Source organism: Lepidothrix coronata, unplaced genomic scaffold, assembly GCF_001604755.1.
Source record: "Lepidothrix coronata isolate B3197 unplaced genomic scaffold, Lepidothrix_coronata-1.0 Scaffold14, whole genome shotgun sequence".
Lineage (NCBI taxonomy): Eukaryota > Metazoa > Chordata > Aves > Passeriformes > Pipridae > Lepidothrix > Lepidothrix coronata.
The window spans coordinates 4,888,273-4,915,196 of NW_016690194.1; the positions used below are offsets into that span (position 1 = coordinate 4,888,273).

General features: G+C 38.9%; 1 protein-coding gene across 2 annotated transcripts; it reads right to left on the bottom strand.

Moving 5' to 3' along the window:
• Positions 1 to 510: 510 nt before the first annotated feature.
• On the bottom strand, positions 511 to 25,458 carry UBQLN1 (ubiquilin 1). 2 transcript variants are annotated; one of them, XM_017806237.1, is made up of 11 exons: positions 25,303 to 25,458; positions 15,793 to 15,944; positions 12,039 to 12,154; positions 10,411 to 10,673; positions 9,476 to 9,634; positions 8,623 to 8,866; positions 8,000 to 8,142; positions 7,024 to 7,107; positions 4,525 to 4,640; positions 4,043 to 4,211; positions 511 to 1,724 (listed from the first exon to the last, which is right to left on the bottom strand). In XM_017806237.1, exons 1-11 carry the CDS (start codon positions 25,456 to 25,458, stop codon positions 1,572 to 1,574), a joined length of 1,755 nt encoding a protein of 584 aa, XP_017661726.1. In that variant the 3' UTR covers positions 511 to 1,571. The 2 variants fall into 2 exon arrangements, with proteins under 2 accessions (XP_017661726.1, XP_017661724.1); XM_017806235.1 differs by having other exon boundaries at positions 511 to 1,727.
• Positions 25,459 to 26,924: the final 1,466 nt, after the last annotated feature.

Consider the following 26,924-nt stretch of genomic DNA (forward strand, 5'->3'; position numbering starts at 1 on the left):
TTAATGACAAACTGCATGCATGGCTTTGCCAAAAGTTTTTAAAATTTCACTACGTGCTGAAGTGTGCTCAACTTCTCCCATTATACTGCATTATAATTCTGTTTCATCAGACTGATAACAACTTTAACTCAAAGTGGGTAACTTAAAACCACTTTCAAGCACTGCTTTCAAGCAAATCGAATTTATACTTGTCAAAGGAAGTGCTCAAGCCAAGTGTTTAAAAGCAATACAATTTAGTATGTTCACAACTACACTGACATGAAAGACCAATAAAAAACAGATGTTATTCATTTAAACATTTATTCTTCTATCTCCACTTTTTCTATGCTAGAAGTCTTCAACATCATGCAACTCTTACTCTCTTGCCTCCATCTCACACTCCAACAGTTGTTTACTAATCTTAGCCCAGAGCTGATGAATATCCCCAGAGCTTGCACTCAAATGCTCTGAAGCTGGACAGTCACCTTGAAGTCTAGAGAATGGATCAACTACAAACACACTGAGACAAGATGCTTAAAGATTTTTTTAATTCATTTATTACCTGTGCACAAGAGAAGTAACTACCAATAGAAACTCAAAAGCTATACATTATTTTTACTTGGTGGTTTAAAGTAATTAGAGTATCATATGACCATGAATGAAAATAATGTCTCCAATTACAAATCAGAATATGTTAGAATCTCAGTGGAACAAGCCAAAAAGCCTTAGAAGCAATTCCAGAGCACAAGGCTCTGCACCGTTTAATTTGCGCAATGACAAAAGTAATTTACAGTTAATCTTTGTGAATACTGAGATAATGTTATAATGCAAGTTTCTGTACAGTTAACTGTAAAGAGACAACCAGGACAGTAATTCTAGTATATTTTAACTGAACTTGCTTAAGCATTTTTTTTTAAATGGTTACCAAAGATCCTGGAAGATTCTACACCAAATCCAAGTCCTATGACTTTTTTTCCTGTGTTCTTTTTTTGGTGTTTGTGGGGGGTTTGTTGGTTTTTATTTTTTTCCCATTACTAACAATCTCATTCTATTGTAAGGTGTAAATCTCTAGAAATGAGCTGTCTGCATTGTATATATTGTGTTTATACAATTTAAAGCAAAAGATGGTACATTACTCAAGTGGTATAAATCTTCCAGCATTTTGCTAGTCAAGAAAAACAACATGCCAAAATCACAATGAGCAGTATCGGTACCCACAGCTTCAATTAATTTGTTTCCTTTTTTAATTTGTAATCTACATAAATTACTACTAAAGGATACTGTTTAGGTAGTAAATACATTGGCCATTTGTAGGTCAGACAAAACTTGTTCATCCAACTGTGAAAGCTGATATTGTTTCAAAAAAAAATCACAAATAATGCAGAACAAAATAACTGACACATTCAAGAAAGTGAAGATGCATTGATTCCCACTGTTTGAAGAAAACTACTGCACTCCACCTTCAAATGCATCAGGCTGGTTTTAGTTATAACAAGACAATCCCAAGAGTCAGAATGAAATAAAGCAATTTGAAAGATTTAAGAGCTGTTATCAAAAATAAATTACATTTTTTAAAGTTAAAAGAAACACTGCTATGAAGGCTGAGAGCCAAGCAGCCTTTCAATAGCTGCATTGATGTCTCCTCCTGTTGCTATTAGTGCTTGTAAATTTGCTTCGCGGTTCAGAAAGCCCATTGCACTCAGCTGTTCCAGTTGTTGCTGAAATCGAACTTCTGGGTTTTGTAACTGCTAAGAAAAAAATTTCGAACTATAAAAGTGTAATATGCATATAGCAAAATACAGAAATTAAATGCAGTTTTTTTCTGCACCGCTTTGTCTTTCCTAATTTTTGACTATACCTTTTTCAAGTTCCAAAAAAATATATACTGACAAATTCAATTAGCAATTGAATAATTTTTTTAACAAGTCGGCACCTTCAAATCTAAAGAGTAACTACACTTATATAACATTCCCAAATAACTGCAGGAAAATCTGATTGTTTGATAAAAGAGGATTAAAATTAAATTGGGTAAATTTACGTCCCATGATCCATTTCTTAAAGATATGCATATACGTATTTTTTCAAAAATGAAACAGAGTTCAGCCTAGTAATGTGGAACAGCAAAGAGTATGATGTTGCTGTCACCAGTATTGACCATCACAGGCCTTATTTTTCCTTGTCATAGAAATCCTCTCTTTTGTAACACTCCAAGTATTTGTTGACTAAAATCACCAAAATCTTAATTGTTAGAAAGCTTGAGGCTAAGGTAAACTAGCAGCTGTGCTTTATAGAAAAATTCTGCTTACACAAACTTATGGAAAAAATATGCATTATTTAAATGGTATGACCTTCAGAGGCATTCTTTTAATCAGAACAATAACATGCTGGGACATTACTTTTTAAAATCAATGACTCAATTTAGATTGGTACACAAAACTTGTGCGGCTACTGCTAATTTTGCTGTTGTTCTAATTCAGCAGTTTTACACATCAAGAAATTACCACCTGTATTTAAAATCTGCATATGGTTACAAACCAGTACAATGAAGATGTAACCTGAAATTTAAGAACTGCCCCCCAACCTGCTTCCCACAAACAAAACTAAACAAAATGTTGACCCAGTAGGGTAAGATTTGACAGCATAAGTGAAAACGTACAAGAATATAGTTTGCTACAGTAACACCCATGAACACTCTCAAGTGGTTAGATAACAAGAGAAAAAAATCTGCCAGATCAGCAAAACTGAACTAACTCACGCCATGGCAAATGAAGAGGGAAAAGCAGGACTGCCCTTTCCACCAGGAGTCTGTCATTACACAGGGGAGGTACCATAGCGCAAGGGTGCTGTTTCACACAACACTCCTAGAAGTTAAGAGCATGTCTCCTTTAAGGCCAGCCTTGCTCACCACCTGTGGTGGTTTGGGCTAGGCCTTCCTTGGTGACCAGTTTGTAATCAAGGAAGGGTCCAGATTTACCCAGTATTCCCTACGATTTTTACGTAAGCCAGATTATAAGAAGAGAGGAGGAGAGGCCTTCGCTCTCTTTCCTTCCGGCGGCTTGGAGGTGCAGGTTCCCTGCTGTTGAGTCTGCCGTGTTGGGGAGTGAGGCCTGGTTAGGCCTTGCCGACCTTGGGAGACAGAGGTTGCTGGCGATCGTTCCGGAGCGACTCTCGGTTGTCCCAGGGGAGTAGTGAGATATTTCTTTGCTAACTCTTTTAGTTGTTAGATATTGGGTCACTAATTGGGATATCTATATATTTTATTTTAGTTTTGTTCCTTTTCCCTTCCCCCTTCCCTTTCCCTTGTGAAATTGTATATTTTAATTGTATATAAGTGTAAATATATTTATATATCTCACTTTGGTTGTCTCTCTCTCATTTCGGGTTTTCTTAGTTTTTTTTCTCCCTCTTCTCCCTGAGGTTTTTTTTTCGGGGGGGGACACTTCTGGTGGTAAGGTTTGGAGACTTGGCAGGGAGCCAGCTTCAAACCATATCACCACCCTACTACTACTGGAAGTTGCTACCTCTGCTTGACTTCTGGAGCTCTCTGGAAACCTTTAATCCCACTCAGTATGTTAACAAAATGCACTGCAATCTGGAACTGCAGGATATTAGGGTATGAATTCAGGCTGCAAATAGGCAGAGAGTGGCTATTCCAAAGAGGGGGACAGAGATTTAGTTACAGCTAAAGAGTGACAGCAATACAGGCAAAGAGCACAGAGATAACAGTGTTCAATATGCTTAAGCTTTACTCTTGTGTGAACCTGCACTACAGTTATCAGTGAAACTCATCACCTTGATCTGCCACAATCTGTACAAGCATTTCTGAAACTCCAGGGCATGAAGATGAGCATATAAAAATCAACCAGCACTTTTACTCAAATTTGGTGGTTTTTCAGTATTTACTTACACAGCTGCAACAGCACTTTTAAGCCTCCTCTGCTGCCCTTTGACCAGAAGCATCCAGGGGACCCTCCCTTCAATTACCAGCCTCCTTTCCAGTGGTTTACAACAAAAAAAGTAAAGCAAAAAGTCAAAACATCTAAAATATAGTGACATACTTTACCTGAGCATTTGCACCAGCAAGTGCCTGCAACATCTGGTGGACAAACTGCTGGTGACCAGGTTCAGCAGCTCCTGAAGTTGGACTTGTATTTTCAGTTGAAGCAGAACTAGGTACAGTGGACTCTGTAGGAGCTCCACTGCTTCCCAATCCACCTAAACCAGGATTAAATCTGTATAAATTACAGAAAAAGAAATACACCACTTGAATAATAAATACTAGCTTGTCTCTTCTCATTTATTTAATTACTAGGTACAAATTCTGTCAAAGAGAGGATGACAATTTAAATAAAGTACTAAGAGAAAGACCAGAGTTATCACTGTTTAGAAGTACACAGCAGGCAAAAATGTGACAGATTCCAAAACAAGTGTAGTTAAACTAAAAAGAGGCAGGAAGAGGAGTGTTTAATAAAAACTTCATAAATCTCTAAATGTAAAATGAATGAACAATACAAGGGAAAAGTTCCTGTCTAAATCAATTCTTACCCTGGTATAAGCCCCGGTGCTTCTGTTGCTAATGTCTGCAAGCCCTGCTGAATCTGTAGCAGAGCCTGCATTGCTCTAGGGTTTGACATAGCTGATAATGTGTCAGGATTCTGCATCTAAGAAAAGGAGAGAAACTCTTAATCATATGCAGATGTTCCAAGTTAATTTTTATCGTTAGATCTCTTATAGAATCTGACATAATTTCAGAACTTGTTTTTCAATTTTGTAGTTGAATATTTATGGGAAATCCCTTAGTTATCTTTTCTTCTGTGAGAAAACTTTCATAGAAAGTAATCAATGAACTCTCTAGATGTGGATAAAGCCTTTCAAATGACAAGTACACAAGGAGTAGTATTTTTCATTATAGACCTCAATCTTTCAAAGTCTGTATTAGTAAAACATTATTCTAGAATTAGTATCCTATTATCAATTATCATACTACTGGTAAGCAACAATGTGATGAAACTTGCCCAACAGATATCTAAGAAAAAATAATACATTTCTTTTTCCTAGCTAATTTCAGATCACAGCAGTTTGGTCATGACTATTTGTACACATCTTCTTATATGCAGTGCCTTCACAACCTGAAATGTAAAAAAATACATTGCAAAGTATACAAGCAAGCAAATGTATAACATTCAAGGATTCTCGCTCTACTGTGACTTCAATTAAAAATTTGCTTTCACATCCACTAATGATTTAAAAGGCAAATCCTTTTTCATTTCTGAACTGAAGCACCCAAAAACCTGACTATTTTAGATACAAACTCAAAACTAGTGGCTTAAGCTTACTTCTGCTAAGAGATGGAACAGATGAGTGAAAAATAAGTTTCAGTTACAAATGATACAGTTTTGGTAGCCAGACCTACTTCAAATAGCATACAGGCTTATTAATCTTAGCACCCTTCCCGTGGCAAGTAGACCAAATTACTTTTGCTGGAAAAACCCTTTTGATTCACATAGAAATCACAGATTAAGCTGCCTCTGGTGCAGAGCAGAATTGGAGAATAGGACATGAAGAACTCTCCTCTGGAGTATGGATGCCTAAGGAGACTTCAGCACACAAGTTACTACTCTCCATTCATCTCTTGGATTTTTATCTTCCTGATAGTCAAAGAATAACTAAATATATAGATGGCAAAGGTTACTTAAATTTTAAAAAGGAAATGATTTTGGGTTCTCCAATGAAAACTGCTGCAACTAGTTTACTGTCTGATATTTGAAGCTGTCTTACAGAAATGGTGGCCCAACTATTCTCAGAGCACTTAGGTGACCTGGATCTTATCTATTAATGTTATTAACTCCAATAGCAGCAATTATTTCCTAGTTCTGCTGGGCAACTGCCCTTCGTTGCAAAAGACACCTTCCATTATGAAGACTTTATGGTTTCTGTGTCCCAATTCCATGATATAAACACCAGTAGATAAGCAAGGAAGTACAAGTTGCAATATTATCAACATTCTGAAAATATCCAGGTATTTCTTAACTTTACCTCACCTGCTAATGTTGTTAGTCACCTGACCTTACACAGTGAATACAACACAGAACTAGCTGATTAACTCCACAGTGATACTGACAGGACATACCCACATGAAACAGAAATGATTCTTACTGTACATTCATTAATTACCATTTATTCACAAATTTCAAAACATACATGTGGTACTAGCTCCTCAGATACTACTGATTATCACAAAGCGGTGGCATTATAAAACACCACAACCATTTATGTGGTTGAAACAATATAAACAGTACCTTCTAAACACTGAACTTGCTACTATAATTCAAGTATGTGCTAATTATTTTACTTATAAAACCTCCTGTGTGCAGTCAGATCTTGGCAATGTACATTTACACTGATCTGCAAGGACTGCCTAATGATGACATTCATGCAGTGGATTTTGATTCCTAGAAAAATCATGCTTGCTCCTATTTATGGAACACAGTACTACTACACACTGTGTCAACTAGTATCAAGCAGATACCTGGGCTGCAAGCACAATGTTAAGGAGAAGACAATCTTTACGGGTAAAAAATGTCAGAAACCACTTCTTTTGAATTAGCTAATGACTTTGGTCTTTCAAGGCATGCCATAAGACCTCTTTTCCAAATATATAAGGCAGGTGTGAAGAAAGAAAAGCATAGTGAAACTTTAATTAGTAGTGGGAAAAGTACTAATCCTTTTAATTTGTGAAATAAATCCTGTCACAAACAGGTGTTCTCTGGCTCGTGTGTAGTAAGAACAATTATTCCATCTAAGCAAAAAAGCAAGAGCAAATCTAAGTAGTTCTATCTAACTGCAGACAACGGTCAGTTTTTTGAAAGGGATGGAGACATTAAGCAAGAATATTATTAGGGGACAATCTGACTTAGTTTCTAAAGCTAATAAGAACATATTGCAAAATCTAGCTATCAGCCAAAACGAAGACAGGTACCAGTTTACTAAAAATATTGCTTACTGACTTCCAGACAATTAGTAACAGCTAGTATCTCATCTTACTTGCTGAAGGAAAGTTGGAAGTTGTTGTCTCATTTGTTCCTGAAGTTGAGGATTTCCAACAAATAAAGGATTATTCAACATCATCTGTAGGACAAAAATATTTAACTTCAAGGATCAAGCAGTAAAATCCACAGGAGGTTTTACAACAACTACTGACATGGTAATAGTCAATGAAAATAACTTCAGATTCATGAATAGTAATCATCTACTTCTCCTTTGGCCAAAACTTTTTGGAGGTGTTTTGCTTTATTTTGGTGTTGCTTGGTTGCGGTTTTTTATCTTTTAAGTGAATGAATTTCCAGATACAAATGAGGTAGGCTTGCCAATTGTTACAAGAAAATCCTTTTCTGCTCAGCCTCAACTACACATCTAAGTAATAGCTCCCTGTAAACATTCCTTGAAGTCAAGGATATTTCCAAGTGAGTATCTAATAGAGAAAATGTTTTTTCAATCTCAGTTCAGGATTTGACTTTTGATACTACTGTTTAAGTAAAATTTGAAAGCACTTCCACAATACCATTCATAAAACAGCATCTCCATGTTTAGAGGGAGGCACAGATCACAGAAGTGAAGTTAAAAACAGAGTAATATCTAGATATGGCACCAAGTCCCCTCCCTTCACTTCTTCCAAGTTATTGGGGGTATTTATTTACCGATAGATCCACCTTAATTTACCAAAGCATTTGTTTTGTCCTTTTCTTATGCTGGGTCACAAGTTCAGGGCTATACAGAACGTACATAGCCTTACAAGTTATTTTAGAAGCATGTCAGGCATGATGTCCCATTACAAATTGAAGAAACTCACTGTGACAAACTGTTAAATGTAAGTATGTAATAATTTCAGTGAGTTAGAGATTAACATTAAAAACAGGGTAATTCACTACACATAGCTGTAGAGCTATTTGGGTTTTGTGGTTTGGGTTTTTTTTACTGCAATACACACAATAAATACATCACTACACCAAATGCAATTTACCTGCACTGCAAGATCAGGATTCTGGCTTAATGATTGCATCATGCTTCTCATGTAGGGTGCAGACAACATATTCTGCATAAGTTGCGGGTTTTCTGTTATCTGCTGCAATAAGCTCTGCATTCCTGGTGTGTTGAACATACCAGCTTAAAAAAAGTAAAAAGCCACTTTAGTAAAGATCCTGACTACCACCAGACTATCTAAAACCACGATACAACCACCTGCTTTTTATATGTTTTAGACCCTGAAATATATCTTACTGTTCTTCTGCTTACACAGACACAACTACCCTAGAAGCTAAGGCAGATGCTGTATCCAAGCAGTTCCATTACATATCCACATTATTAGCTGTTTTCACATTTGCCTTGAAATAGAAAAAAACCACAGTTCATCTAGAGGTTCCCTACTTTTGCTATTTTAAGACAACTTAAATTTAAACAGTGTTTAAGTAACACTATTATAGCCCTAAATTATTTTTCATATTTTTTCTACAGAGAACTTTGATACTAGTAAAATGTTCTACAAAAGTAAATAGCAATAAAAACTTTGAATCAAAAACTCGCTTTCTAATGAAAGAATCATTTCAGCAAGCTTCAAAGTACATGCAATTGCAGTAACAAACACACCTCCTAGTCCAGGCCCCAAATTCGGTCCAGTTGAGCTCTGTCCTGTAGTGCCAGAAGTGCTATTTTCAGCATTACTACTGCCACTGCTCTCACCACTAGTGCTGGTATTTGTTGTGGAAGTCTGTGAGCTGGACTGAGAAGCCCATGGATTTGGCAGAGGATCTCTATTTTCTGTACGAGATGGCTGACTGTCCCCTCCTGTTGATGCATTGCTTACTAAAGAAGCAAATGGGTTACCTCCAAACTACAGAGAGAGGAAAGCAAACATACCATCGGCAAGTTACCTTTCCAAATGAATCATGAAGATAAATGTTTACAGGTCTTAATCAGTTATACTCATGATTCTACAGTAACTAAAGGTAAATATTGTGAAAAGACACTAATATTGAGAGATACTAGGACCTCCAAAAAAATTAAATCACATTTCTAAGTAGTGTTGCTACTACACGGTATTTTTATCACAGTAAGATGGTATCTTGTATACTGGTTTCCAACTTCAAAGCTTTTTATTCTTCTCATCTTCAGTTCGAAGTTACTAAACACACCCTTAAAAAGATTTTACTGCACCTCCAAATTTTAGGGCAAAGAATTAAAGGAATTAAAAATTAAGACAGAAATATATTAACTTTAAAATAGCTTCTCAATCACACAAAGTGATATCTATACTTCTTCAGGCTTAGAAGAATACAGGATTCTTAAAGTTCTTTCCTCTCAAGAATAAAAGGGTACATAAAAACTTCCGAGTTTCAAGAAATGTTTTGGCAAGTACACATTTGGAAATTTACATTACTTACATGCTTTTATTTAAAAAAAGAAATATTCACTTTTGGTGTCATTTGTAATCTTTTCTCACCTGTTCCTGTGCTGCATTCAGTATTGGCTCCTGAATATCTGTGTACATGCGTCGCAAGGCATTGTATCCCCCTGGTATACTTTCAAGGTTGCTCAAGGCCCGATCCTGGTTTCGCATCATTTCCTGCATCATTGCAGGGTTTCTAGCAAGTTCTAGTGTCTAGAGAAGTGGAACGTTTAATCTGTATTAATAAGAAATCCATTCTAAAGTGAAAACGTCAGCATTCGGCAATATCTCAGTTATCCCAGTCTAACCCGGTTTGAAATTATGATCAAAGCTGAATCAAGCCTAAGTGTGAGTCAACACAATTCGGTGTTTAGCCAGCATTCTACCACAACAGACTGGGTCAGGAAGACTGGCTAAACATAAGAAAACCCCTGAATGAACTACTCTTTTCTTCCTTCATCTTTTCCACACAATATACTCATCACTTCTAGCACCATTACAGCAGGCAACCTATAGTATGAACTTTAAAATAAATACACACAATTTAAAAAGCATCTAGTTATCTATTTGGGTTTTGATACATTCTGCAACACAACATATCTTATGTATCATCTAATTTTAAAAGCATTTAGAAGTGAGATAAAATGAAAATATTTAGTATTTTGGAGAATTATTTTTGTTAAATTCATTGGCTAGACAACAGGCTTTAAGTGCAGACAGGCACATCCAATTCTAGCCTCAGAAGACATGACTATACAGTCTTCAATGTCTTTCAAAACTATGCTGCACGTTTTCTGAATTATCAGTCTATTCTGAACAATAACAAGTAGAAAAATAAACATTAGTTGTCTATGGCAACCTCTTATGGATTTTGAATAAGATTAAATACTTCAAGAATGTTCACACACTCCACTAAGCATGTTCAGTTCCTGCTCTGTTGTTTATAGTTACAGTATAATCAAAGGTCATAAACAGATCTTTCTACATACCTGTCTCATTATATCTGGATTATTCAGCATGTGACTGATTTCTGGATTTCTCTGTATCAGTTGCTGCATTTGAGGGTTAGCCATAATTAACTGCCTCATCAGGTCAGGATTTGAAAGCATGCTCTGAACAAATGGATTTTCCATTATCTGAACCATCATTTCTGGGTTGGACATAAGTTGCCGTTGCATCTGACTTTGCAACTCCGAAAAGTTTGAAGTATTTAAGCCCAGGCTACTCAGACCTGCCAAACCTCCAAGGCCACCTTTAAGAGAATGAAAAAAATATAATTGAACTTCCAGTTTCTAGTATACTTCCAAACACATCCAGGTCCTTTGTAAATACAAAATATTTGAACATATCCCACACTTCAAAAAAATGAAAATGAATGGAAAGTCCCATCTTTGCAAGGCTGTTAAGGAGTCACCCACTAGGAGTTTGCTTCTTTAAATAACAAAAATCCAAGAAACTGTATCTTAAATATAACTTGCTACAATTCTAATAGCTTTTCTTCTCACTTTCCACAGCCAGGATACAAGAGATGTTTGGGGCTTTAGGTCCAGGTCTCACCCCCTCCAGCAACACTTACCAACTGCATTTGTAAAAATCATTTATCTGTCTCCTCTTGGTTAGTCTAAAACCAAGAGAGAACTCCAAATACAAGTCATACTCCCTATTCTAATTAAAAGCAGAGTTTCTCTTGGCAGTAATGCTCCAAGAGCTAATTATGTTTTGAATTGCTCTCCTTTGCTGAGTCCAAATAAAAAATTTCAGGTACTAGTCAGACTGAGGAACCATTTAAACCTAAACAATCAATTCCTTACTATAGTTGGTTTTTCCAATCCGCCTCTACCCCACTCTGCAAATGTAAAAAAGGTGAAAAAGAATGAAACAAAACCCCAACTGCAATTATGAAAATATGTTATTATTTTAAGTCAATAGACTGCAGCCTCTTTATTCATAAAAGCGAAGACTCATAATACTATCAGACTTGGAACCTGAGAAACACTTAATTGTAAGATTATTTTATTGTAAGCAATTTTATTGTTTCTATTGCAGATCTTTGCTTCGTGTTACAAGTCCAACTTCTATGATTCATCAATTCTCAGATAACAGGAATTCAGATGCATGTTTAAGGAGCACAAGGACACTGGAAGGCGTTTCATTATCCAGAGTGCCAAAATATAACATCAGTAGCACCTTACTACTGAAGGTGAAAGGTGCAAGTCTGAAGTTTGTCATGAAACAGTGGCACAGGTTGCCCAGAGAGGTGGTGGGTGCCCCATCCCTGGAAACATTCAAGGTCAGATTGAATGGTGCTCTGAACAATCTGATCTAGTTAAATATGTCCCTGTTCACTGCAAGGGGGTTAGACTACATGACCTTTAAAGGTCCCTTCCAACCCAAACTATTCTGTGATTCTGTATAAAATTAAGGAAACAACTTTCCTCCGATAACTTACACATCAGAAACCTTCTACAACCAATTAGAAACATACATGTAATCAGTTTTTTGGCTGGTGTGTTTGGAGGGTTTTTTTAAGTTCTGTCTGTAATAGAATAAAGCTTCAGGGACAATTACCTGAATCCAAGAGAAGACACCCACAATGCTACCTAACCAAAATTCTTACCCAAGCCAAAAGGGTTACTATTTGTTGAAGCTGGTGTTGAAGTAGTAGTGCTTGATACTGATGTGGTAGCAGCACTCCCAGTGGGGTTTGCCTGTTGAGCTGGGTGGTCTTGTGATCTAAAAAAGCAATTTTAAAACCTGTGAGTTTAAAAAGTTATTTTAAATAATGCCATTTAAAGTAGGAATAGTATTATATTTGAGAATCTTAAATTACATTTTGATTCTTTCTCAAAAACCGGTTATCCGCAGATGGCTTTCTGAAACAAATCTTTCTCAGACACGTGTAATTTTTCAGAACAGTAGTTTCAAATATTAAAAATACAGATGGCTACCACTGCAGCCATTACCACTTTCTCATCCTATCCTGGGATGTCTGCCAATGAGTTGTTTCCTCTGTCCTTACCTTGCTTTAAGGATCCATGCTTTACGCCACTATACTCAAATACTACCGATTACCTGCCTGCGCCTTGAAGAAATAAAGCCCAACAAATTTAATGTGGCATTTGTTTCACACCACATCTTTAACTGGAAGCTTTACTGAATGTGAAATTCAGTTAATGTTGCATTTCACTAGATATAAGACTCAATAACCTTTAAGACTTCAAGAACAGGCTACAAATGTAGTTACATAAAGCTAGGGCCAGCAGAATGTAGAGCAGGCACTAAAGGCTGCCCATATTATATACTCACCACACCTTTCTACTGCAGGCATAAACACAGGTGTTGCCATGTAGCAAAAGAGATCAAGGAACTGAGCTTGAATAAAGCCAGTTTGACCTCTCTGTTCAAAAAGAAAAGAGGCTAGTTTGAAATCCAAATCAGCTCTCCAGTCTAGTTCAACAATCAATCTCATAAACGCCTGTATTTGCAGTATTACAGCATAAAATAACTTGTAAAACTATTAATTCAGTCTTCACACAGATTTGAAAATTTGACAGTACTCTAGACTTCATACTTCAGTTCATCTCGGAGTATCTTTCTGCTATAACAAAATTCTGTGCTTGCTCCACTCAAGAGAAGATCAGAAAAAGAAACCCCAACCATACCAAAAAAACCCATGCTTGAGAGATGGCTCAGATGCAGAGGCTTTCCTGAGGTTTTCTAAGAGTTCTCTATCTCCATTAACAGCAAATGCAAACACAAGTACCATTGGCCAAGGAGCTGTAACTTGAATGAGGAAGACTATAGACTGCATATTGACTGTGAATCTCCTGCTAGAGATATTTGGTTTTCTCCAGTATAGAAAACACATAAATCTCCATAAGCAAAAGAAGAATAATAAGAATAAAATCCTATTTGTATTTTCAACTGAGAAACTGTTTTGAGAAGCAACTATACTTCTTCATGTAACAAACATGAAAGGTTCTCAAAAGCATGACAGAAAAGTAGATGAAACTGAAACTTGCAGTTCATATTTCTTCCATGGAAACTGGGGTATACACTCTGAAGACAATGGTTTGAGTGAGTGTCAAACCTGTCAGCTTCAAGTCTTTGAGTGAGACTCCTGTAAAGTGCACATCACCTTTTATATCCACTTTGCCATTATGATTCCTCCTGTTGCTTGTGAACAAATTATGTGTTGACCTGGAACTCTATTCAGAAATCCAGTGCATCTTCACTGCCCATTGCTAATCACTCACTGCTACTCTGACACCACATAAGCCAGGTTAGGAGACTACGCTGAAAGTTTGTATCATTCTGGAAAATGTAGCACAGTTAAAAATCACCTCTTTTTCAACAAGGATTGGTTGGAATATATGAGGATTCCTATTTGAAAGTTACACACCTAATATTGTTTAGAAGGGAAAAGATCATGTTCAGATTCAGTTTTGGAAAACAACCCTTGTCTATTTAGACGTATGGCAGCAACAGTAACTGCAACAGTCAACAGACAAGTAAATGGCATAATGTAAAGTGGTTGGGAACAAATCAATCTTGATACTCATGGTCAAAAATCAGCACTTGCCAGGCCACACCAGCATGGTCTAAATCTTGTCTTTCAGGACAAGCATAAAATTCAGGTATTTCAGCAAGAAGAATATTAAGATGTTTCAGGATAACGTTATACTTTCGCAGAGGTGATTTTCACTGTGCTGACATTTCTCTCTAGCAGGTTTTAGGAGCATATTTTTACTTTACTCAAGCAAAGCTAGTGGGTGAAAATACTAATGCCTCATTTGAAGACAGCATAGGCACATGTAGATTTTGTTTGTACTTCCTTGTCCAAGACATGATTAAAACATTCTGCAGATAATAGTAATACATTCTTCTAAAATTATGCAAAAAAGTGGGAGAGAGTGAAGAGATAGATTGCCATGCTGATGGGACAGATCCAGGGACACCACAAATTCCCCAAAAGCCACAAATGTGGCATTGTTCATAGGTGCTCCTTTGCCAAGAGGCCAAGTCCAAGAAGGTACCAGAGACTGGCACTGGTATTTCAGTATGTATATCTATTGTAGCTCCAACCTCTGAACCCAGTGAAGACTGCACAATCAAAAACATCCTGTTAACACTACTCATGGAGCCTCTCTGCCACACTCAAAAAAAGCAACAAAAAACCAGCAACAGTAGAATAGTAGTTCAGATAAACAAGGTACAGAATTGCGGTATTAACTAATATTGTATACAGGTTTGGCATGGAGGCTTGTATCAGCCTAAATTTCAGGCAGAGAAGGCACAGGACAGGGAAGGGAGACCCCTGACAGTACAAACAAGTGTTTTGACTCCAGAACAGAGAAGATAATCCCTCCAGGATGTGAACATGGAATTGAAGATAATTTCAGAAGGCACCTACATTTAATGCTAATGCTACTAATTTCAGCAAGCGTTTATATTTCATGCTAATGTTACTAGCAAGCCTTTGTGACTTGGTGTGGCCTGGAAAGGGAAAGCTGTTCTGTTCTCTTTTTCTGTTCTCTCCTATGTTCCATTCACTTTCCTTCAACATCTGACATTTTCCTGTAAGAGGAGATCCTCATCACAAACAGGAAAGACCTAAGTAGAACAGGAGCAAGAACACTTTCAGTGTAGATAATGAACATGCTATTGACTAAGCAAGCTACATTTGAGGGATCTATTCCTCTACTTGTTGAAAGGATTTTTGGGCACTTCACAGGATGTGCAGATGACACAGCTCAACTGATACAACTTTCTCACCATCATTCTAAAGATACCTCAAGAAGCCCAAATCTCAAGTCTGTTCAGCCAGAGAAATTCATTGCACTAAAGCAGTTGTTAAAAAATTTCTTTCCTCATTTTACCAAAACAGTGAGTCTTTACTCACTGTGTTAGTAAAACAAGGAAAGAAAATTCACTGCAGAGGAAAGAAAAGGAAGAGGACAGTGGAGGGGAAGGGAGGTGGAGGGGCAGACAAGAGAGGAGAAAAAAGCTTTTCTGAAGCTTTTCATGCATGAAAAGAAAACCTACACAACACGAATCTACAGAGAGTAAGAGCTAAATATCTAAGAACTATGGAGCCAAAACACTGCCAGCACTAAATCCAAGAAGTTAAATAACAAACCAAAAAAAAAAAAGGCAGGAGATGCGTATTTAGAATTTGAATCCAATTAAAATACAAGATAAACCAAAGAAAAGAGCACTGTACTTTCAGACAGTTATTCTGCATGGGTTGTAACTAAGGAGCTGATTAAAGTGACTTGGTCAAATCTAGGTTTGCCCTACAGAAAGCTATTAAGAATTTGCAGTGGTTTTACTTTTTAGAAGTAAAAATAACCACTCATCGTTAAGGTTACCTGTTTTGTGTTTTGATAACCAGGTGAACAGTGAGTCCATCATGAATTCCGTGCTGAGTCAAAGTATCTTGATCTTTTAAAATTTTTCCGGCAAATATCAACACAAGCTGATCAGTGTGGGACTTGAACCGCTTAGAGATTTCTTCCTTGAACTAAACAAAAAAATTAGTTCAATTAGTGCAATTGAATACTGAACTGTAATTTTTTAAAAAATTTACGAACAAGCTATTTTTTACATTTGCTGTATTACCTCACCTGCACTGCACAAACTAGAAATACTTTATTAAGTTTTCTAAACCTATTTTTTTTCAGAGAAAGATAGGAAATATTTCTTTTTCATACAAAAAAAGGACATGAGAAGAACTTCACATCTAGATCAGTAGTTATATAACTAGTGAGAACAAAAATCTGATTTCTCTTAAAGACTACTGCAGGTTCAATCAGGCACACATTCATGAAAACAAATACATACTATTATATAAACTACTTAAACACATACATATATATGCACATGGTCAAGTACATATATATAATTACATACTAGCAAGTACACACTAATATATATACACGCACACCACTGAAGCCATCCACTGCTGAAAGACTGAGGATATAATGTCACAAGTAGGATAAATCTGTCTAGACTTTTGCTGGAAATGAGTATCCTTGTTTCTTAGACATCTTTTTGCTGCCTTCTTTCCATGTGTCAAAACCAGCATTCCTTCCCACAGAAGCAAAAGTTACACCTTAGGTAGCTCTGCTTCCTCATTCAACACATGACACAGCTATATAAAATGCAGCATAAATTGCAAGCCAGGGCATGGTGAATAGCTACATTTTTCAGTTCACTAAGAAATTATACCCCCATTGAAACAACTGAACACAGAAGCCCACTCTATACCTTCTTGCCTTCCTATTCAATAATAACCAAGTTCTGCTTTGAATGAGTTCTAATTGAAATTTGTTCTTCTCTGGAAAAATACTCTCATCAAAACCAAAAAATTCACAAAACTTGAAAAGGAATATATCCAAGAAAAGTGCTAAGGACTAACTTCATTATAAGAATGCCAGATAAATGTATGCAACAAGACCAGTCTGCAGGCTAAGTAATTTTAAAACAATTCCAGGTAGTTAGAAAGTCTTTCAGAAGCTCACCCTGTTTAAAATTTTAAAATTAAGTTGACCATAATACTTCAAAAAACATCCCCAACATCCTACAGAATTCTCATTCCATATAGGAAAATATAATATTAATCTTGCAACTAGTTATTAATAATTGCATTTTATAATAGGCAGGACTAAAATAGTAAAATACCACTGTATTATGCTTTGAAGGTGAGTCGCTAATTGAAATATTTTATAGCATAGGAAGAGAAAAATAAACAGAGTTAAAAAAAAAAAGAGAGAGTCCAAGAGACAATATACATTAAAAGTCTCTGTGTTTGTGCAGGAGGTTGCTCTTGGTTAGTTAAAAGTCTACAATGAGTTAGTTCCGGTTCTTTTAAGTCAGCCTTAAGATTTATAAGTATTCCAGAAAGTCACCTAGTCCATTCCTTTCCCAAGTGGGTTACTTATCTGAATTATTTCTATCATGTTTATCTAGTCTGTTCTCTGAGGTCCCCAGCAACATTTTTCCAAGAAACTTATTTCACTATCCTATTTCTTTACTGTCCTTTCCACAATGGACAACACAAACAGATTGTTTCCCTTTAAAAAAGGGATTCCAGTAAGCCTAATCTTTCCTTGAGGGAAATCATTCTAATCATTCCCATCACCCTTTGGACTTTTCAAAACCAATTACTCTGTTAAGAAAAAGTGAGAAATCCACGTGGGAAAATATTCATGCTGACTTATTTAATAGCTATAAAGTCTAGACATTTTGTAGAATCCCAGAAGTCCTAGCGTGCATGTCTTGAACACCAACAGTCAGATGGTTGTGGAGCTAACCAAGGATTGTTGGTAGCAAGAGACAAGAATTGTAGGTAACAACCAAGGATTTTGGTAATAATATGCCGTTGGAAAGAACAGGATGTGACTGGAGAAGGGGGCCATACAGAGGGAGAGGGACATTTTTCCAGGGCAAACATCCTTGTTGTGGCTCCTGTAGATAAGCACAACACAGTGCAGGAATGAGGCTGAGAAGTGGGCATGGACTGTAGGGCAAACCAAGACCAACAAGACACCCAAAGCACTATGACCCATTTCCAGAAAGGTCTAGAAGAAAGGAGTGCACATGATAACAAATTTGCATAGAAAGTGAGAGACTTATCTCCGAGGCAAGGAAAGCCTTTCTATAAAAAGGTATCCCCACAAAGCCCAGGCACATGTGAGCCCTCAGGACCCTGGACTCCTCCTCAACTGGATCAATGCTGGATCACCAATCCAATGCAGGATTGGTGATCTCTTTTTCTCTCTTTCTTTCTTATTTTCTTTTTTCCTTTCTTTCTTTCCTTCTCTCTTCCATCTTACCCCTTTATTCAAAACCCGCTGCAATGTGCTCATAGTAGGGACTTAACATACCAGTGCCAGGTATGTAATTTACAAAGAAAACTTCACAAGGTCTTGTGGAGCCTCTGGTTTTTGTCATTCCTTTCTGCGACATCTCACTCTTTAAGTGGAAGGAAGTATCTATGAATCTTGAGTGCTCACTTCTCACTTCCACCTTAAGGGTGGAATATCACACCCGTTTCTGCTGTTCAGGCAGTTGCATCCTATTCTGCATTCTCCTAGTTAATTATTGTTAATACACATTCCAAAGCAACATAAAAACAGCAGAAATACTTACAATTTGGTACAAAGCTAATGCATAAGAATAGAAGACTACCATACCATGACAAATCAAAGAGTAATGTCATTTACCCAAACTCACCATCATATTTTCCACAATATGTTGTAACAGTGAGGTCCACAACTTAATTCTCATCAGAAAGCTGATATCGTAGTATATAAACAATATTCATGGAATCACAGAATATCTCAAGTTGGAAGGGAACCATAAAGATCATCAAGTCCAACTCCCTGCTCTTTGCAGGACTACCTAAAACTAAACCACATGACTGAGAGCATTGTCTGTAAGCTCCTTGAACTCTCACAGGCCTGGTGCCACGCACTTGGTGCCAGCACTTTCCAAGGGACCCTGTTCCAGGGACCGACAACCCTCCCAGCAAGGAATCTTTTCCTGAAGTCCAATCTGAACCTGCCACAGCTTCATTCCACTTCCTTGTGTCCTACTGCTGCGCACAAGAGAGATCAGCTGCTCCCCCTCTGGTGCCCCACCCCAAGGAAGCTGTAGGCTGCCATGCAAAACCAACACTGCAGTAAGACAGGAATGCAACCGTGAACGTACCAGGACCCACAAAACAACCTTTATGACAACATACATGCATTATTCAAGTGCACACTAGATTTCTTTCCAGTCACAATAATAAAACTTCAGAGATTAATAAGCCAGTTTTGACTGGGACATATTTACATAAAAAGCCTCCTCAAGATGCAATGGAAATGTTAGGTCTCTTCTCAGATTCACTTTCATTTGCCATAACTTTGGAACCTCTGAAATGACAGGACATAAGCAGCCCATAAAGGGAAAAGTGCAGCAGTGCATAGTAGTGGAAAGGGCTCAGGATTCATGTTCTAGCCAGTTCTATTCCTTCCAGGGATTCTTCAGCAAGCCACTCCATTTCTCCAAGCTCTGACTTAGGAAAAATGGTGAGCTATACTTGTCTTCCCCATAAAAGCACCTGGCAATCTACTCCCTCCCTGTTTCCTGTGTACCTCCTCACTGGCAAAGCAAGCAAACTGTCAACTCCTTGATTTAGATTAAGCACTATCCTGGTTCTGGCCAGGAAAGGGTTAATTTTTGCAGTAGCCAGGAGGAGGCATTGCCAGAACCCACTAGTTATTCTATAGCACTTCAAGTCATTGCCTGCAGCAGAGGACAGGGACTCTTCTGGGGAGAAGAGGCTGCTTCTGGTGGAGAAAATAGGGTGGAAGAAGCCATCTGGTATTGTTTATTACTGGGGTATTTTTTCCCATGTGAATCATTCCTTTTCTTGTACCCTCTGTCATTGGTATTGTTGCTGTCACTATTCATTTTGTTATCTCATTGCTGTTTGCAGTAGATTGTTTGTATCTCAACCTGTGATCTTCACCTTTTGTGCCTCCAATTCTCCTCTTCAGCTCGACACAGTGGGGAGAGAGAGGTGAAAACAGAGAAGCAAGAGAGAGCAGCATGTGGTTCGGAGAGTCTCGGTGGGGGCACTGAACTGGGGAGAACCATTCCTAAACTATGACAGCACTACTTAGCAAGAGCCAAAACATTGATGTGTTATCAACATTATCCTTGCACTTAATTCAAAACACACAGCACCATACCAGCTACTAAGAAAATTAACTATCTCAGTCAAAATCAGGACACCATGTCACCATATATTCCAAATTCTTAATATTTTGCCCTAACTTTACTCCCAGACAGGGACCTTTTTTTAGAGCCAAGGTTTATTGTCTCTAAGTCGAAACGTTGCCTGGCTCTAAAAATCTTAACATGACACCTCTACCACAGCTAATTATTTATTAAGGTTTTCTGTGCTGTTGGCAATTTTGAACTGTGTAAAGGACCATCTTTAAAAACTCTGTGATATTGCTGACTGAAGGTGATGGATTTTAGCAAAACAAACTCACTGGAGGAATGCAGGCCCTATCTGACATGGATAAAGTTTAAAAAAAAATAATCAGAAGAAATACAAGAATATTATGGTGTTACTTTTATGCAGATAAGTATCTACACACAAGACACTTCATAGTATTACTTAAATAGGTTTTCTTATCTTACTGTATCTGCCAGTTATTTATCAGAAAACACTTGCTGAGTACTATGGTCGGATAACTGATACCTTTGAGTTACACCTAACTAAGCCAACTGTCAGGAAAGTCATTATACATTTACTTCTGAAGGTTTTCTTCAATCAAATGGCCACCTACCATCACTCTAAAACAATTTTAATCAAGTTCCCAAAATCAGAAAAAAAAACAGCTTAAGAAATATGAACCAGAGTATATTGCAAGGCAGACTCCATAAAGACTCCCATGGATGTGTTACAATGCACTGAGACACCAGATGATGGAAAACCTAATGCTAAACAATTCAGGCACTCTAGTGCCTTGACTGTCAAGAGAAAGCTAAATCACAGTCCTGGAAAAGAAGAATAAGTCGGATTCCAATATATACTTTCAACCTCCTTTATTTGCACCATTCAGTAACCCCTGGATTACAGAAAAACAGAAAACCAGAACTGGATTAGGTTAAGAAAATTGAAATTAAACTGTTCTTTTAAAGTAAAACATTACATAAAATATTAAAAGCATATGCAAGCCAGGAAAGATGCTCCACTACCAATTTACCCAATGTTCTGTTTAACATTTACACTTCCGTGATCTTGATAAAGCAGAACACTACCAATTTGGGATTGTAAGAACCAGGTATAAACATGAAACCTCGGATTTCTGAATTTAAAGTATCAACCATGAGCTGGACTCAAAGTATACAAGTTTATGAGATCTCTATTTGACAAATAGCAGAGTCTCTACACAATGTGTATATATTTACACATATAATTCTGTGGGTCAGGTTTTTTATCTGTAATTTACTCTAGTACAGAAAGCATGTTTGTATTCACCTAGTTTTAAAAACATATTACGAGCTGTTAAATATGCTATTACTGAAAACTATACTTCACACTGAAGAGAAATTCCATTAAATGTTTAAGTTAAATAAAAAAATGGAAAAAAAATCCCAAACCTTCAAAAGAACCACATCTGTTTTCTGTGGAAGTAAAGTCAATTTCACTAAGTTTTCCAGATGGGCATTGCTATGAAATTTTCATATAATCACAGGACTGACAACAATTCTCTGCAAGAACTGCAAGCTTCTGAAATTATTACTGCAGATTTACTATATCCACTCTTTGTTGGCCCAGAAGTTAATAATACACAGCTAGTCATGTTACCCTGTTGCAGAGTTGTGATGTTCACAGAATGCACCACTTGTAGTGCACTACACACTGGTGGACAGTTAACTCTGAACCAGTTACAATAAACTGCAAATGTCAACATGAGGCATTAAAAGAGCACCATGAAGCCTCGGAAAGCTTTAACTCTTCATAACTACCTCTCTGTGTAAATAGTCTAAACGATGAAGGTAAAACTGTTTTCCATGTAACTAATTCCAACACCTCACCACTCAAACAATTCAAGCTGTTCACTAAGACAAGAAGGCATAAGTTGTTCCTAACATGAGTGCACCTTTTCTTTGCCAAAACACATTAAATCAACTCTGCTAGGCAAGAATTGCAAAGATTGTATTGCCATGAACTCAGAAAATAAACGGACATAAAAAAATTAGGACAAGAGATAGTCTTACTGAGCTGATACTCTAGTATCAATTCTGTCAGGGTCAGCCAAAGTCAACAGGTTTATAGGTATTCATCTTCAGCCAGTATGTAGCCATGAAGTCTTTACACTGAGCAAGATCAGTACCATACCCAGTCAAGAAAGCAAATATTTGGTCCTTGTCCTAATACTCAGCCAAACTGTGCTCAGCAGAATCAAATAGGTTTCAAAGAAAAAAAGGCAGACACTTGCAATCAACTGACCTCCCAGAGTGGCTTTGTACTTGAAGGTCACTTTCCATTCCAACTTGCATACTCACTGTTCCAGCTGCACAGGATCAGCAATAACAAATCCTGAAGTCTTCTAATATAGGAAAAAATCTTGACAGAAAAGTTGCAGGCCTGATTTACACTAATGGAACAACATAAAATATGATTTGTGCAGCCCTAAATTGGGCCCTTATGAACCAAAACATTTTCCTAGAAAATCCAGGTTATTGTTCTGGTAATATTCTGAAATGACTGCAGAGAAATAAACAAGTCAACTCACTAAGTCATAATATGAGCTACAGAAATATACAACTGAATGGGGTTTATTCTGCTAGGTTGTTTGGGGTTTTTTGGGGTTTTTTTTAACAAGCTGCAAGTTACTGGCCCACCTATCTCAACCATACAAACAACTTGCTGATTCCAGATGCATTTGGACAGATGTTCAATTTGTCTGGTATTTGAGATTAACCTATTTTCAAGGCTGGCTCAAGAAACATCATATCTACTGTTGATGCGTATTACTATCAAAAGCACATTTTTACAGTTTAAGAGAAACAGCCAACATTAGTCACACTATGGGGACAGTGCATTTTTTAGTGTTGTCACACTGCCTGGGACTTCACACAAATGGTCGACTCATTGGTGCAATCTTACTTCACAGGAACGAAGACATAAGTGCAGATCTAATCTTTAAACAGCAGCTCCAAGAGAGACAACACTCAGAGCTAAGATATCTGTGGACAACAAAGACATTTGATGTAGTGTGCTCTGTTAACTCCCTAAACTTGCATGGTTGCTTTCAGTAAAAATTCATGCTCTTGCTGGGTTGTACAATTATTTCAGTTTAAGACAATTGCTTACTTGAAAGCCTGGTAGCTCCACCAGTATTCACATCTGAAACAAACTTGTTAAAGTCAAATATATTCTGAAATTCACATCTTAAGTAAATCTGTTTATAACTCCTGAAGGATACAAACTAATTGCTAACTGCTTTTCAGGACAAATGCAATCCTCAGGTTAGATTCAGCTTATGAATCTCTCTTTTGAAATACCCAAACAAAACAAAAGCCCCCAAACTGCAAAGACTTTTACAAAAACTGCATTGATGCTGCTCACAAAGCTATGGAGAATAGAGAAGTGAAAAGCACCCCTTTCAGACTGAGATTGCTGGGAAAGCAGTGAACAACATTAAAAAGCAAACACAGTCATTTTACCTTTGGGAGAAATGCCTAGATTAAGCTTGCAGAGAGAGCAGCTGATAGCACACAATACTGCAGCTGCCAAAAGACCAGTTAAGACAAGAGAGCAGTCTCAACCCACTGGCAGCTGGAGAGAAGCCCTCAATGAAACTTGGGTCTGGGACATATATAGGCCAAATGCTGATGTTAAAAAAAAAAACAAAACCAAAACCAACCAAACAAAAAAGACTCCTGAATCTAAAAAAGACAAAAGGGTAAAAAACCTGAAAGAAATATCAGCATTTTCTCTCTTCACAGCAACTAGGTGGAGCAAGAGTCTAACAGGTTAGCCAAAGTGGTAACACTACATTTGATACTTGGGAACCTTCATCTTTTGTATCCTGCTCTGATAAGCAGGCAGTGTCTTTCAGCTTATGCATAAGGAATGATTTCAAGTTCTGTATCTAGACACTAATGGCACTCTCACACGGGTAAACTTTTTTTGATGAGGTGTGCAGTACCAGCCAAGCTAAAAAAAAATGTGGAGTAACACAGACTTGCCACATTTAGAGACATTTCAGTGAGGAAAATGGGAAATCCTAAGGAAATTGCAGGAGGCTCTGAATCTAGCAACGTTCACAAGCAGGAGACTCTTGCTTTTCACGTTTTGATTACACCTTTTCTATGATTTGTAGCTTTCTAATCTAAACAAATGAAGTTCTAGTCGACAGTTGCATGGTAAACCTTCAAAAAAACCAGAAGACTTGCAGGAAATAGTAATGATGAATCAGTAGGCGTTACTACTTCTGTTGAGACAGAGGCACTATGGGGCACTGAGCCCCTTCACAAAAATTGTAATAACTCAGTTATCTGACAATAGTGCCATGCTAAGTACCATATCCATAGCTAGTACATTTAAGTACAGCAGACTGCAAATTTTACAGAGTACAAGGATACGACTTCCTCAAAACAAAGGCCTATTTGCTGTTAGAACAAAAGAACTACTGGAATTGCAGAGGTGCTGGTGAATATATATATTTTCTACAGTCATGCTAGTCAGCCAGTGAGAGAACTACTGCCAAACTGAGTCAGCTCGACAGGACAACTCACACTCAAGGAATGAGAAAAGAGAAGGCTTCGTGGTGACCTAATTGCAGCCTTACAGTACCAGAAGGGAACTTACAGGAAAGATGGGGCAAGACTATTTACCAGAGCGTGTAGTGGCAGGACAAAGGGGAATAACTTCAAACTGAAGGAGTGTAAGTTTAGATTACGTATCAGGAAGAAATTCTCTGCTGTGAGGGTGGAGAGGCACTGAAAGCTGTGGGCACCCCATCCCTGGAAGTGTTCAAGGCCAGACTGGATGGGGCTCTGAGCAACCTGGTCTAGTGGAAGATATCCCTGCCCACGGCAGTGGGGTTGGAACTGCATGATCTTCAAGGTCCCCTTCCAACCCAGGACAGTCTATAAAATCAGACTCTCTGTAGTGCAACGGGGAGGAGAGAAGCCGGGAAGAGGGGACGAGGAGGAGTTTCTCCAGTGCCCCCGCGAGTCTCAGATGGCAGCGCTGCTCTCCTGGGCCAGGATCGGCCGTGGGGCTCGGCCGGTGCGGCCCGAGCGCGCAGGAGATGCTTCGTCACCGGGACGGGCCCTCGCCCCGCGCCGCCGCCGCCCCTCACCTGTCGGATGCTGCTGGTCTCGGACACGGCGAACTCCTCCTTTTCCTTGGGAGTCTTCACCGTGACTTTGATGATCCGCGGCTCGGTGGCACCGGCGGCGTCCCGGGTAGGGGAGCCTGGGGGGCCCCCCGCGGGATCTTCGGCTCTCTCCGACATGCCGCGGGCAGGGCAGGGTAGGGCACAGCACGGCACGGCACGGCAGAGCCTGGCCGAGGTTCCCAGCGGTTCCCAGCGGTTCCCGGCGGTTTCCGGCGGCTCCCGGCGGCTCCAGCGGAGCGCTCCCGCCGCGGCCCCCACACCGGAAACGGCCCAGCCGTCGCGCGCCGTGATGACGCAGCCCAACGGGGAAGTTACTAGAACGGGGAGGTGCCGCGCGCCCTCGGCTCCGCGCGTGCGCGCGCCCCAGGGCGGGGCGGGGTCTGAGCCAAGTGACGACAGCGGGGCGTGGCCCGCGCGCTTTTCCAGCCTTCCCGTGCCTCATCCCGACCGTTTCCATCCCCGCCTCCGCGAACACTACCTTGTGCGGCACATGCGCAGTGCTAGGTCCCGTTCTGGGATCCTCAGTACCGGAAAGACAAGGACCTACTAGAGAGGCTCCAGCGGGGGCACAGAGATGATCAGGGGTCCGGAGCATCTCTCTTATGAGGAGAGACTGCAGGAGCTGGGCCTGTTTAGTGTGAAGAGCAGACTGAGAGGGAATGTCAGCAACACATGCATGTATCTCGAAGGCAGGGCTCAAGAGGATGGTGCCAGAGTCTTTTTGGTGATGCCCAGCAACAGGACGAGGAGCAATGGCCACAAATTAAAACACAGAAAGTTACACCTCAACATGAGGAAGAACTTTTTTCCATTTAGAGTGGCAGAGCGCTGGAACAGCTGCCCAGGGAAGTAATGGATTTTCTCTCTCTGGAGACATTCAAAACCCACCTGGACACATTCCTATGTAACCTGCTCTACATGACCCTGCCATGGCAGGGGTGTTGGACTGGATTATCTCTAGAGGTCACTTCCAACCCTAACTACTCTGTAATTCTGTGTGATTTTAGATTTTAGTCCCATTTTAATCTGTGTGCTTTAACTGCCTAGTTAAGGTGGTTAAAGTGTGTGGAAGTTACTTTAGTGGTACACTTCTAGTGGTGCTAAGGTGGTAATAATAAGTAGTAGAACGAGCCTTGCCAACAAACTTCATTACACTTTCACTCTTACACAACCTAAGGGAACGGCCTGAAATTGTGTCAGGGAGGTTTAGCTTGGATATTAGGAAAAGGTTCTTCACCCAGAGAGTGGTTGGGCACTGGAACAGGCTCCCCAGGGAAGTGGTCACAGCACCTGACACAGTTCACAGTTCACACAGCCTGACAAAGTTCAAGAAGCATTTGGATGATAGTCTTGGGCACATGGTGTGACCCTTGGGGATGGTCCTGTGCAGGGCTAAGGGTTGGACTAGATAATCCAACTCAGAATATTCTGTGATTCTGTAAATCTGCCTTTGCCAATACCTTTGCTGGTGATTTTGTTGAGCAACACAAACCGCCCACTTGCAACTGCCCTTCACCTGCCGCACCAGGCCCTCCCACCCCACAGGCAGCACAGTGCCTCACCGACACAAATCATGGGAAGCT